General features: G+C 31.0%; 1 protein-coding gene across 1 annotated transcript in view; it reads left to right on the forward strand.

The window, feature by feature from the left end:
• qin (tudor domain-containing protein qin) overlaps positions 1–15631 on the forward strand; it is a 255808-nt gene that overhangs the window by 198448 nt on the left and 41729 nt on the right. Inside the window, exons 30-33 of the mRNA XM_035358504.2 lie at positions 3262–3542; positions 6935–7113; positions 7195–7314; positions 7840–7923. Of these exons, the coding sequence (XP_035214395.1) occupies positions 3262–3542; positions 6935–7113; positions 7195–7314; positions 7840–7923 (664 nt within the window). The remainder of the gene's footprint in view (positions 1–3261; positions 3543–6934; positions 7114–7194; positions 7315–7839; positions 7924–15631) is intronic.

A 15631-nucleotide genomic window follows, 5' to 3' on the forward strand; every position in this document is an offset into this window, starting at 1 on the left:
TATAAATTTCAACAAAACAGTTCTATAACTGATTCAAAGCATACTGCTGGTAATTAAGCAAACTGAGTGAGACTGTCAAACAGAAAACAGCAGAATGGATTAACAGAAAAGGTTTAGTGTTTCACTATGATGATGCCAGACATAGCACAAGTTAAATAATTTGTCAGAAGGTATACATGAGATGTGTTACCACATTCACCATGTTTGGCAAATCTGGCACACTCGGATTATTATTTGTTTCCTCTCCTTTTTTACTTCCTTGTACGAAGTAAAAAGGAAGTATTGTAATCGCGAAAAGTTTCAGGCAGCATATTTCAGCGGAAATATCCATTTTGACCGCTATCGAATGTAATTTAACGATGTTTTTGCGTGATATCTGTACGTAAGAACAGAATAAAAGACTTGTTTCCTCCCGAAAAATTATAAAACTGCTTTAAAATGAATTCTGAAGAGAATTTTTCGTGGCGTACATATGTGCGTACATACGTACGTATCTCGCATAACTCAAAAACGAGTAGCCTCAGAGCATTGAAATTTTGTATATAGGACTGCTATAACATGTAGATGCGCACCTCGTATTTTGGTTGCAATCGGCCGCACCAAATGTATATAAATATATTTATATATATATCCACTCTGTTACCCGGCTCAGTGATCTCAGTTTCTTTGCTCTTATATGTTTGTAAATTGTACATTTTTTGCTTTAAAAATGATTGAATTATGTTGTTTTTATCTTCCGGTTAAGGTTTTTATGCCTTTAGTAAATCTGTATGCAATACTTTTAGAATTATCAACAATTTTAAAGTTGTTTAAGTGCCGCTAAGCCTTTATTTTTATGGCGGCCATTGATTGTTTACATTTGAAACAGCAAACTAGTGGATTTGTTGCCAATCTAGAGAAACTTAGCTTTGCAACAACAAAGATAGCACCTTCATTTATTATTGCCAATTAAATCATGCTTAATCCTTTCTGGAATTGTTTCGAGGAAATAAGTCTTTAAGATTTACTTCGTAATTTTGAATATAGATATTTTGAGTTTTTATGTATTTTTGCCTTCTTGCGAAATGAGAACTGAATTAATTGAATGAGAAATACTCAATTGTCTGTGAAAAACTGTTTCTTTTTTGTTTTGTTTGCTTAATTTCTTTTATACATCATTCTAGCTTTATTATGGTATTTGAATAGAACATGTGGCAGTGATTAGATAATTCTATTCTTTAAATGATATAAATTTTGTGCATTATGAGTTATAATATGAACGAAATATAATACTGCTAAGTGAATCTAGCGCCAGAATGTTGCTATGGTAAACACATACTACAGTGAATTTTAAAGAATGCATTTATTCTATTGTGGTTTATGCGGTGTCGGCGAAGTAGATTTAATTCAATCCAATAATTTTAAATGAAATGCAAGAAAAAATGCGTATAATTTAATATTCCGTACAAGGAAGTCATGTGGTGTACACATCAGTTTTTTTTTTTTTTTTTTTTTTAAAGAAAAAAAAAAGATAATTATGGAGCAATTTTTTGTTAGCAAAGGTTAGAGCTTTTATTATTATAGAATGATGCAGCTACCAGAAAGGTGGCCAAAAATATTAAACTAAAATGATCAATATGTAATTCAATAAAATATTTAGATATTATAATAATTTTAAATTTCATAATTTATATGTTATGATAATTTGTTCCCCCCCAAAAAATATGAAATTATTTTCTGAACAATCCAGTACATTAACTTGTGTTTTCTGATAAATAGTGTTAATTTCGTGATTTTTTATTTAGCATTAACTGTAATATAAGGTATTTTCTTGAGAATGCTGTTATTTAAAGGAGGAATATGTTTTGCCACTTTTGTGATCCTAACATTAAAAGTTGAACTTATTGAATAAGTGATTTATTTCAGAATTGAGCTTCACAGAGAGTTGCTGTATGCCAGTTCTTGCTAGCCACTCACTTAACTCTTAATTAAGCATGATTTTTGACAGATTTTTTTTTTCCCTTTCTTTTTTTTAAGTAACAAAGTATTTTCTGTTGCATCTTGGTATTCCTTGCTCCCCTCCACATTCTCATCTATGTATAAAATCATAGTTTCGTTCTCAATTAGGTAATCTTAGGTTTCATTCTCATTTAAGCATTTCCCCCCACCACCACCACCAAATTAAGTTTTATCTATATTTGATGGCTTTATTTTATGAGTGGCATTTTTGAATTAGTTACTTTGTGGCATTTTTATTTTAATAAAAAAAATCATATTTGCTATTAGGGATATCAGTGTCATTCACCTTGATTTGGCTGTCAGCATTTTGAATTATTAGAAGGAATCAAGTTCTAAATTAACATGTTCAAGATTTACAAATTTATTTGAAGCCATCTAGAGCCAAATTTAATTTTTGTTTAAAATTACGAATTATGAGATATTGAAACATAAATCATTTTCTTAGATTTAGTGGCTTCTTTGTTTCAGGCATTAGATGAAGGAATATTTCATTCCCAAGTTCATAACAAAGTGAAAAATTAAAGTGAATTAACTTGTACTGTTATTTTTGCTGCTTTCTTCAGATATACAGGCTGCTATCCAGCTCTGTCCTTTATGCATTTCCTGGTAACAGTAATTAACACAAATGAGTTGGCTATAATTAATGCTAATTAGTTTGGTCAGAGAAGATTACAATCTAAATTTTTGTAAATATTTGAGCTTTTTAATTATATTTTAGTTTTTATAGATTTTTGTGATGTTATATATTATTTTATTGATTTTAGTGCATTTTGTATATTAATTTTATTGCATATTTTTTTAATTAATCAAATTTATATTCATTCACTGTGCTTGTAAATGTTTTTTTATTATTATTATTTATGTTGCTAATCATGTGTTCTAAATCATTCAATCTCTGCTCAACTGCTCAAACAAAGAGAAAAGCAAAACTACTCAAACAAAGAGAAAACATGTTTTTATATATTTGCAGATAGAAAATAGTGATGATATTAATCATAAACAGAAGATAGCAGTATTTGCATTGTTTGATGTAATGTAGTAATATGTTTAGATAAAGAGTAAAGGGATAATTCTGACATCTGAATTTATCATTTTGTCTTATGATAGGTATGAAAACATATTTTTATAAATTTTTGCTAATGACAGGCAGTATGAAGTGTTTAATGCAAAGAATATAATATTCATATAGAAATATATAATATATATTGTAAAAGTATTTCATTTGTGACATGTATTAATAATCCCCACATCTTTTTTTTTAAGGAATATTAAGGAATCTAGTCCTAATTCCCACAAAGAAACAATTTCTGGTAATGAATCTTTAGATTTCTTAAATGGTGCATTAGAAACAACACCAACCACCAGTGAACCATCAGCCTTCATTCCACCACCAAAAGAAGCATCTAAGAAAGAAAATGTTGTGCTTGATTTAAAGCCAAAATTTGTGTGGAAACGTGCTGTGCCTCCTTCTGAAACAAAGTTTAAAGCTTTTATTACAAATATTGGGGATGATGGGAGCATTCACCTTTATTCATTGTGTGAAGGTAAGTAAATATTTTAGTTAAAAACCATAGAAATTTTCTTATGGTAAAACTTTTATAGTTATGTAGTTCATAGAGTTCAGATTTGATTTGATAGTTTTTTTTTTTTTTTTTTTTTTTTTTTTTTTTTTTTTTGTTAACTAACTTCAACTCCTTGTGTTCTACAAAGTATACCACGAGACTTACACAAGTAAGATATTCTTATTCTGCAGCTCACATTTTTGTTTTTTGTATTCTTGTAACCGCTAACTCTAACCTTCAGACACTGCTTTGCTGTGCGATATTCCGAAGTTAGAAACTGCTGAATAAAATGATAAAGTATACAGTCCACAATGCTGTATTCTTAATATTTATTAATTAGTCACCACAAGGGAAAAAAGAAACAAATAACACACTTTTCCTGTCCCAAAACATAGTGCACATGATTTTATGAACTGAAATTGTTTGCTTGAACTTTGTTGTCTTGGGGATAACGAGGGCCACCATTGCATGGATTGCTGCTTAAATTCTGTTGTGGTGTAAACCACCCAGATTTTGTTGCCTGTGACAGTTTACAAATCATCACCTTCCTCACTGTACTAATGAAGGAAAGTTATAGCAGTATCTAAACATTTCATTTTGAGCACCTCTGTCAACATTTTCGAAACCCAGCATACACACAATTTTCGATAATTTAAGCATTTGTTCACAATTTCTTACAGAACACTGCGAGAAACCTGAGGAAAGTCATCAGTTGATGATGAAATCCTAAAGCATCTCTTCTGTTTCACTTGTTTGTCAACTTTCTGCATCAAACCTTCAGTAATGATAGAAGGTTGTCTGCTTCATTCCTCAACATGAACATTTGTATGGTCTGCTTTAAAAGCTCGGATTTGCGTACAACTTAATCACTCATATTGTTTTCTTTGTACACGTTACTACTCTGATGATGAGTTTCAGCCACTTTAATGTTCTTAGTACTAAGAAAACAAATCAATTGTATTTCATAGTTGGCAGAAACATTTTAAATACTCAAGGACACACATTAACATGATAAAAAATTTCATAATAAAGTCTGTGGCTTGCCAACAAATATAGTGCGCACATACAGAATAGCAACAACAGAGTTTCAAAACGAAGTTCTACATACTTGCAGACGTCACAAAAAATCCATTTTGAATCTATTTTAAATTCATTTTACTAGTCTATTTTAGCCAAAAGACTCCTCCACTCTGTGCATGTATTTATTCTGTGCATTCTGTGAACAGAATTAATACATGCACAGAAGATTTTCTGAACAGAATAAATACATGCAGCATATTCAGCCTGTATTCTGTGCATATGTACAGATGCCACAAAAAAATGTCTCCAAATGGATTTGGGAATGGTAAAAAAAACAGTTATTACTATTATTCTATTATTTATTTATTATTATTTTATATACTTAGCGGGAGATATAAAATCTGAAATATTCGTATGTGATTTTTTTCATCCAAATTAATTTCTGACTAACCTGTAACAATTTTATATTATCAAAAGTAAATTTTTCTCAGTAATTTGTAATTGATATTTTTTTTTTCCCATGTACTTCATTAACGAAAAAGTTTTCTGACATAAATATGTTGATCTAAATAAAAGTGAAAAATTTGCATTTATCTTCATTTAAAGGAAACCGTAGAAAGCCGGTAATCCACTTTAACAAACTTTTTCTTTTACAAATGGTATGACTGCAAATCAATAAATTCTATCTGAATCTGAACAGGAGCATTCTGCACATTAAGATTAAATAGCATATTTCTTGATAACAAATGTTTTATATTTTTTTAAAGGCTTTAAATCATCTGCCAAATAAAACATGTAACTCTTTTACTATTTTTCCATTGACAGAATTATCATTTTCAAGTTTTCTTGTCATGATTTGAAGTGTGGGAAAGGAATTTAACTGTTTCTAATTCAAATTATCAGTGAATAAATTTTGTCATAATACTCAGATTGAGCTCATATTTAAAGTGTAATGCTGATTCATTTGTAAATAAAATTAAGGGAAATTTTCTTTTTTTAAACTTCCTTTTCATATCAATCTTTTAATCTCAACTTCATTCATATTTCATTGTTTGGCTGCTATAAATAGTAGTACTATGGTCTTCAGTAGATGCACATGCGTTATTGTATCTGCTGTTCTCAGTTTAGGTTAACTGCTAGCATAGTTATGCCTATATATCTGCACATCTGTAACTTACCTTACTGCACATATACACTGTTTGATGGGGAATGAAAATGGGATTTCATAAAATGTCAGATTAAGTAATTAAAAGAGCCAGCTTTTGCTCATCTATGATTTAGACAGTTGGTTGAAACTTTCTTCTAAGCAGAATCAGTAATTGTATGTAATTTATGATTTTAAGTATCTGCCGGCAGTCACATCAGTGTTTATAATAAAAATATTAAAATTTTTTTGTATGGACTTCTGCAAATGAAAAGCTTTAAAAATAGTTACAAAGAGTCTGTCAGCTTGGTTTTTTATATTTTTCATTTAGGGGAATAAGATTTCCAGATTTCTGCTGTAAGTGTGAATTGAAAAGCGAGCCTTTATGACACGTAGGTAAACTGTATTTATACTTACTTCCACAGAACAAAACAACAGTATTGAAGAAACTACACAATAAAAATTCCTTGTACCAGGTGGCCCAAACTGAACTCGAAGCAAATTAAGTCTTCCATATCGGGTTCTGTTTATCTTGGGCTGGGCCTTACGGTTTGTGTAATCTTTTATCTTGTGGTATAACTTCATTTTATCTTGTTTTTTCATTTTATCTTGATAATTCATTTTATCTTGAGGTATAACTTCATTTTATCTTGTTTTTCATTTTATCTTGATAATTCATTTTATCTTGAGGTATAACTTATTCCACAGTGAAATAAATACTTGAATTTGTCAAAACTTTTCCTAAAGTTTCAATTTTAATTTCTGAATTGCATCTCCCATTGGGCTGGTTAGAAAATTCTTCAGGTGATTTGTTTTTGATCCTTTGCATGGAGTATTTAACAATTAACTTCAGCTTTTTTGTGATCAGTTTGTGTATCATTATCATTATTTATCAATTAACTTCAGCTTATTTTTAATATTTACAATTTTAATTAATCTATGTAGAAATTGCTTAAATTTATGGTGTAAATGATTTGAGAAAGTAACCTGTATTTTTGAGAACGTAAACTAATATCTGTATTGATAATCACCTGTATAGAGGGATCTTATTCAGAAAATCTTCATCCACATATAAAATAATGTGTAGCTCTTGATTATTATTACTGCTATTCATTTTATTGTATGTTTATTCTAGTTTTGTTTTAAAAAATGTGTTATTTATATTTTCATTTTTGCAGTTTTATCAGTAATATATCATATCTAATTTTAGATCCAGTTACTGTAGATGTAATTAAGAAGGCATTACAGCTTAGATATGGTAAAGAGAAACCTAAGTGCCTGGAACAAGTTCCACCAGTCGGGGAAGCATGCATTGCAAGATTTTCTGTAGATAATTTGTGGTATCGAGCTGAAGTCATATCTGCATCTGCATCTTCATCGAAAGTAAAGGTAAATTCAAAAATTTTATAGTAAATTTTGCTGCTGAGTATTCTTGATTTATAAATAAATTTAATTTATCTTTTTCTGTAGGTGCATTTTGTTGATTATGGAAACAATGAACTAGTTCCTCTGAGTGATATTAGTACTGAAATTATCATGCAGCGTTTCCCACGACAGTGCTTAGAATGCATTTTATATGGAATTAAACCTGTAAGTGATTTGACAGGAAGAAATTAACCATGTTCAAAGTTATTTAAAATTATTCCTTAAAACAACTTTAGTTCAGCATTTATTTTGAATAAAAGTTTATTATTTCGATGACATTTGGAAGTAGAGAGATTTTTTTGGAACAAAACTCTGTCAATTTCAAGAGTGATCAGATACCGCTTCTACCTCTTCAGGAGCAAAAATTTTTTGCAGAAATGTTTCCGCCACCCCTTGTTTTGAAAGAACTTTGTCTGATTACCTTTCAAATTAATAAAGTTATATTCAAGATATACACCAAGCTAAAGTTGTTTTTCTGCCAAATTTTACATAGTTATATTTCTCTTCCATTTGATTTCAAAATTAAGTACTACAGTTGTCATTTAATTTTAAAGTACAGTGCATAGTTTTAAATGCATATATTTTCCATTGTGACTCCTTTCATAAAGTGCATAGAACTTCACCTTGTGAATTTCTGTTTGAAATATTTATGAAGACTGTCCTTGTTGATATTAAATTTAAATTCTATAGGTTGATAGTGCAACTTGGGATCAAGAAATTTTAAACTTCTTGCATAATCAATTTGTTGAGAAGGAGGTAACAGTTGAAATAAAAGTAAGTAATTATCTTAGTACTTGAATTTATTTAAACAATATTCCAGTTTATTTTCAACAAAGTAGTAAAAAAAGTAAACCAGAAGCTATTTGTTAAATCGCTGTGCATTGCACCCAATGCCATTTGCTTGTAATACATTTAAAAAAAAAAAAAAAAAAAAAAAAAAAAAAAAAATCCTGTAATTTAGTTTCTGTTACAAAGTAAGTGGAAATAAGGTAAGGCAAATCTGGTAAATGATGATTGATTGGTGTTTGATTTCAGCAGCTTTATTTGTCTTAGAATTAGAATGAAAGCAAAAATTATTTAAAATGTATTGTGTTTAAAAGTATATGAATGAATTGATTATAACATTCATCTTATCATGCTCTGTATGAAAAGTCATTATCTATATTTACATGTATAATAATCTTAAATGTATATGTATCATTTAAGATTCCATAAATACATCAAAACAGCATTACACGGCACCAAATGCAAGTAGTATCCATTCCACACTGCATATACATTGTCTCTTCTGGTTTGCGTACTTCTAAAATGAATCCAATTTTTGGGGTGGCAGGGGCAAGATTGGCTTTATTAGAATTTCAGATGATGTATTCATATACATTTGAGGCTACTGAGTGTTGAAATGCACAATTCATGAATGTCATCTGAATGCAGTTAACTGCCGATAAGCTAATATTAGAGTAGAACTAGGGTTTCTTAACTCATTAAGGGATAATCCAAACTGCGAACACAAGAAACATAATTAGAATATAGAAGCATATTTATTATTAGCTGCAAGAAAGGGAAAACATTGCACGATGATAAAAACGCTGTCAATTCTCTGTAGCAGAATGTAAGAAGTTACATAAGAGAGAGTTTCTGTAGGATCAAGTGTATTTTCAGTTAAGATGGCGAGGGTAAATTTGGATGGGCAGCGTCCTTGCTTTGTTTTCAGTGGCAGTTCTACAGTTTCCCACTGAAGGAACTATGCCATTTGGAATAAGATCAGTTCTTTTCACTACAAATTTCTGTTGTGGTTTAGGCAGAGAACATGTTTGCATACATCATTTTACTATTGCAGTGTTGCAATTTAAGGATCTCTTGGTTTTGTAAATGACATATGTAGTGATATATTCTATATCAATGTGTTTAGGGTAACTGCTCTCTTTTTATTTCCTGGGAAGATTTATGCAGGATATATTGTCCTCAAATATAATGTTAGCTGCCTCTTGAATGAAACCTAAGTCTCCCATTAGTTGTCTCATTCAGTGTAGCTTCTAAAGAGTTAAAGCTATGTATTCAGCTTCTGTCAAAGATAAGGTAACACAATTTTGTTTCTTGCTTATTTGTGGTACTGTACTGTTTCCTGTTTGAAATATATATCCCACTGGAAATTTTCTGTCAGAGTTGTCTCCTGTCCGGTCAGCAGCGCTGTAAACTTTGACGTCTGGTTCACCATTGATTTTAGATGTGATTTGTAATTGATTGTAGCTGTCAGATATTGTATAATTTTAATTATATCATCCCAGTCCAAGGTCAATGGAATTTCTGCAAAGTATTCCAACAGAATTTGCTATGCCAGTTCTTAATACTGTTGCCAAATATAAAAGTGCTCTTGTTTTTGTTGTTTGTAAAATTCATAGTCATAGGCGTATAACTTACTTTCTTTTCTGATTCTCTTTCAAATTTCTCCATTATTCTCTTAATCTTGTTAGCTTGATGAAGCTTAAAACTTCTTTTCTTTCTTTTTTAGTTTCGTTTCATAGATATGTAGATACTTCTCCAAAATTTTGAATGTCAAACTATTCTTTGAGAATTCGTTCAGCTTCTTGAATTTATTCACACTTCTTTCTCAGGACTAATATGTCAGCAGCATATGCAATTATATAAGTCCTTGTATTTTTCTTATTTAAGAGCAAAGAACATGGATCAGACCTCCCTTGAATATATCCTTTGTTTGTGTAGTATTTTAGCTATTTTGTGATTCCAGTTTCTGGTTGCCAGCTTTAATCCGTCGATACTTTTGTTTAATTTACAGATTTTGTTTGCTTCTTCTAAAGAGAAGCTTTTCCCTTCCTTTTGGAAGATCAACTAGTTCCTGTGCTTTATTTCTCTTTAGTGATTTCATTTCATCTTTCGTGGATTTCAACCATAATTCCATTTCTTTGGTTAAAAAAGTTTGCAATTCTTGCTACTCTTTAGGAATTTTAATTTCTTTGGTCTTTGCCATGTATGGAAATCTGGTTGGAAGGTTTCCTTTAGTCGTTCTTTGGAATCTTCTCGGTAATAGGGGAATTTCTTCTGTTTCAGTTTCTCCTTCTCTTGTAGCATCTCTACATGATTCTCTTAATTCATTTTCTTTAAAAGGTCATTGAATTCTCTCATTCTTATCATTTATTTGATAAGGTATACTTTCTTTTAGCTTTCATCTTCATCAAATATTACACTTCTTTTAATAAGAATGTTGTTTGTGTGTGGTATATAATTCTGTATCCTTTACTGTATCCAACAAGAATTCCTTTTCCTGCTCTTTCATCCAGTTTGTTTCTATTTTGCTTTGGAACTCAGAGTAAGCTGTGCTGATAAAAATTCTGATGTGACTTAAGTTTGGCTTTTTATTATTTCAGAGCTTGTGTGGCACTTTTTCAATTGATCTTGATGGCAGTCTCTTTTGTAGATGATGCTTACTACTTGATTCAGCACTCAAAAGGGAACTTTGTACGGTTTTGCCTCAAAATTCCCTTTTGAGTCCTAAATCGAGTAGTAAGCATCTTGTACTTTCCATTATATATCATTTTTTTTCTTTCTACTTGACCATTCTATTATGGTGAATGAGTTAGCGGTTTCATGTTCGATTTCTTCTTCTTTTAGTTATTCTTTAAATTCTTTGTTAGTGTAGTCTCTTCCATTGTCTGTTCTTAAGGCTTTTGACTTCTTTTCAAATTTGTTCTTTGTCATGGTTACAAATTGCTTTAACTTGGAGTTGGCTTCATCTTTTGTAAGTGCTAGTAAGTAGACTCTTGCCTATCTGGAATAATTGTAAGTGAATATTATAAGTATTTCTTTCCTCCTAGGAATGTCTTGCCAGTCAGTCCACATATGTCTGAATCTATCATGTTCAGAGTTGATTTTGCTCTTTAGCAGTTTAACTTGGGATGTGGCAATTCTGGCATTTTCCTTATGATGCAAAACTCACATTCTTTATCATTTCCAGTTTCTCGGTCAATTCTTATTCTAGTTGCCTGGTCATTGTTCTTCAATCTCTTGATTGCTTCATAATTTCTGTATATCTTCATATTGGCTTTTTCTTTTGCGATTCAGTTATTTTATATAAATGTCCTTCCGCTTTAGCAATTCCTGTATTTTTATTTTTCTTCTTTCTATTCTGCAAGTATCTACTTCAAATTCAACTGTAAACCCCTTATTTGTTATTTTTTGTATGGACATTAGTCATCCATTGAGGTCAGAAATGTATAAAATGTCTATAAGTTTTATTTCTATTTCATTATCTTAGTCGTCTATACAGTAAAAGTATCATTTTCTGATACCTTTGAACTTCATTAAAATAACATTAGCAATTGTTATTCAGTCCGGTCATATGACATGTGCCTCCTGAATCAACTGACCAATTAGAGTTTTCAAATTTTCTTTCTTTAGACGTAGTAATTTTCACTATATAACTCTCAGTCTTCTCAAGCTTTTATTTTTATTTCATTCCTTGGATGTATCCTTGTTTACAGCAACTTTTGGTTTATTTCCATAATTTTCTGTATTTTCTTGTTTTTTATTCTTGAAAAGTGGATTACTTTTGTCTTTTTCCTTGTCATTATTTAAGAATTTGCATTATTTTTCTAAATACCCTGATTTTTTGCAATAATTTTGCATCGTCATTGATTGAAAAGTTTGAATTTTATGTTAAAATTCATTTTGAAAGTAGCTGTCTCTTCTGTTGGCATGCTTTATTTTCTTTTCGAGCATTCATCGATTAGTTTTGTTTTTACATATTCTGACAGCTCTTCCAGGGATGCATCTAAATCTGTAATAAGATTTTCATAGCTTTTTGATTAGTCTCTTAGTAATAGTGCTGCAATAAGACTGTCATTTATTTCTGCACCGATTTCTCAAGGTTCATCTACAATCTCAAGTGCTTTGTTGATGCATGTTCATTTTCTGCTTTTAATGTATACTGTGTTCTGAGAATGTTAGTACAGTAGAAGTCCAGAAATCCGCAAAGCTTGGGACCAGAGGTTGTGTGGATTTTAGGATTTTGCAGATTTCGAAACAGAAAAGATAAACTATAATATTCATATTAAAAGGGCAAAATAAATGAGGCGTATTAGATACATTTAATTAAATTATTATATACATTATTGTAATAATTTATTATATGCATTAAATTATTATTACATATATAAATTGATTATATTATTCATTGTATTATATGTACACAGCATCGAGGTTTGCCGATTTCGCCTCATGCAAAGATTTCCGGTTTCGGATTCCGGTGTTAGAATCACTGTTGCTGTAAAATTTCAACAACTTTACTTTATTTTTCAGTATATTATACACAGTCCGTGTCACAATTCCATACAATTCTGCTATAAACCGAGGAGTAGCACCTGTTTCCATCTTTTGCAGAATTTGCACTTTTTGCATTACCATCAATGCAAGGTGTTTCATTGTTGCAAGCAGAAAAATCATGAGTGCGTTTCTTATCTGTCATTGTATTAAAAAGCGCTGAAATTTAAAATAATTTTAATTTATCCACAAAATATCTGGATAAAAAAAAACGGCAGCACTAAACAATCTCGTGAAATAACAAAGCTCAGGAAATACAACAACGCGAATCGTGAACTTGAAAGAAGAGGTAAGTGAATCGTCTGCTTTTTTACCTTGATGCAGATTGGATGGAAAAAACTTTTATCATGATGTCAATAATTTAGTATTTTCGTTATGACCCATTATTATTCGGTAATTATGATGCCATTTTTGAGTAAGTATTTTTTCTTCGATATTTCATATTCTATGTTGCAGTTTCTGAAACCTATAAACTGAATGTTTATATTTTGAGAGGCAATGCAGATTTCAGGAGTTGGCAGATTTTTAGGTCCGCGGATTTTTGGTATTAGGCTGTAGTTCAGTATCTTACCCTGAGAAGCAACACATTTCAAATCCCAATTCAGTGTCGAATCTGTTTCTACTGCTTCAACAATTCACATAACATTGATCCATTGTGATGGCCCTCTTGATGCTTACATATCATCATAAAACTACAGAATTTTCCTTCTACTGCATGGATAAATGTGAGGATTGAATGAACAAAATTATAATAAGCAATGCAGTGATAAAAAATTGTTTAAGAAAAGTTATTAAAGTCTGCTGGAGAAATTGTTTTCTTTTAATTCATTGCATATATTTTTAGCTGTCATTTTATTTCTTGCATGTACAGTTTGGTTGTCTTCTTTGAGTAGATTTATGGTAGCTTGTTCATCTCATTTTATTTACTCAGCAGTAAAGTTGCTGAATACTGGTAATTTGATCTGAGGTTTAAATCCCATGAATGGGCTGACTGCGTGGGCGCTTTCATGGTTTTCCCCATGTATAATGTGTATACAAGCCAGTTTACTGTAGAAAATCCTCCACGAAGGCATCCCTACCCCTAGGCAGATAGCCCTCAAACACTTTGCCGTGATCAGTGATCCAAGACTTAAACAGCAGTGATTTCTTTTGGTGTATCATAAACAATTAAATTCCCATAAATTTATATTTCAGAATCATTTCTGCTTTATATTTCCAAATCTGCTAGTTGTTTAATTTCACAGTTAAATATTTATTTTCCCAGTTAGTAGCCATTTTTGTTTCTGTTTTCAAATGTATATCACAACCTTTGTGTTTTGTTTTTTGAAGACAGGCTTGGCTTTTTCCGACTATTCAGAGGTAATTTATGACAGTTTCTTTTCTGTTTTCATTTTCGTGCTAAATAGCTTATCTCATTATGTTTTATGCATTCTAATGAAGTAAACATGTACTCAGTCTCATAATCAAAAGTTGAAGAAATGAAGTTGTTTCCCCCCTTCCCCAATCTAAGTGCAGTTAACTGCCGAGAAGCAAATATTAAATATAATCAAAGTTTCTTGCTCATTAAGGGGATCCATGAAATTCCTTAGCTCATTAAGGAATAATCCAAACTGCAAACAAAATTAAAATACTGTAACGTATCTATTATTAGCTGTAAGAAAGGAAAAATATTGCACAATGATACAAACACTATCAACTGCCCATAGGAGAATGTAAAAAGTTACATGAGAGAAAGTTTTGGTAGTATTTTCAATTAAGGTTGTAGGGGTCACATCAGATGAGTTGCTTCCTCCCTTTCATTTTCAGTAGTGATTCTACGTTGCATGCTCTCTTTTATGCTAATGTTACATTTTTTGTAGCATTTCTGTCATGTGATGTGATTAGTATTGCTACAGACTTCATAATAAAAGGTTTGTACATTTTATCAAAGGTTATTTATCCTGTATGCTTTCAGTAAGTTTCTACCATTTCTCTGTGTTGTCTTGATTTTTAAGGTTCTTGAGAATTATACGCAATAGCGTAAAACATGGTTCCCTACCAAAGGTATGAGTACGCTTGCTGTAAATTGAAAACATACAAAAAAAAAAAAAAAATTAACAGTTGCTTTCTTGAATTTACTAAAACAGATGAATATATCATGTCAGACTGTGACACATTAGTAAAACCACATGATGAATAACAGTAAATATACTTAACTTATTTATAATAACACATGAGCCTACCTGATAGTTCATTTAGTTAGGCAGGTACTTGGTGATGTAGTAAATTATCCGGAACACTGTGCTAGATTGCTGTTACAATCTAGTCTTCCACAGCTATATTCCACTGTAGGTTTCCATAAAAATCACCACACCATGCTTCCTTGAAACTGCCACACCATCCTGGAATGATTCACGGCTGTTGGCCATGTCGATAAGGCACGTTGGGAAGACACATAATCTTTACCCTATTTCTTGCATTGTACCACAGGACTATAACTTTTTCGGCACAGCATGGCCGCGAAGGAGAAATGCAAATTTCCTAACACTGTGTAATATGAAAGTGTAAATGTTAACAAATGCACTTGCAAATCTGTCACTGCAAAAATTTATCATTCATATATTGGTACTCATCTTAACATAATGCAACTTTTGAATATGGTAGTACAATATGCATACATATGTATTTAACTTGAAGGAATTAAAAAAATATTGTTGAATATGTATGAACAATTTGGTAAGCTGGGGGGAGGCAGATTTAATTGTCTAGACATGTATGAGTATTTCTAAATTTGAAAGGGGTCATTTAGAGTAATTTAGCTAATAGATTATTAAAAAAATTTTAGACTGTGTCACTTATTGCTGTTTGCCTGTCAAATTCTTTTCATAGTTATGATTGAAAGCAGAGTTATGTCATGTTATTTATATATGGCAAAGTGCTCTAGGTATATTAGGAAGGTGTGCAGGGCTTCTAAGGCTGCTATCACACGTAGGTTTGTTTCTGCTTTGTCACAACAGCCAATCACCACAGCTCGCTTTGGGGTTAACACAGGGGAAACTGGTTCTCCATTACAAACAAGCCAATAGCTGATTGGTTGAAAACAAACAACTTGCAACTTTTTTCGAAAGGAAGGAAAAAGTCGCACGTCTTTCTTTCAATAGTAAAC

Source organism: Stegodyphus dumicola, chromosome 7 (genome assembly GCF_044657685.1).
Source record: "Stegodyphus dumicola isolate Sdum_Otavi_A_Nest chromosome 7, ASM4465768v1".
NCBI classification, from domain to species: Eukaryota; Metazoa; Arthropoda; class Arachnida; order Araneae; family Eresidae; genus Stegodyphus; species Stegodyphus dumicola.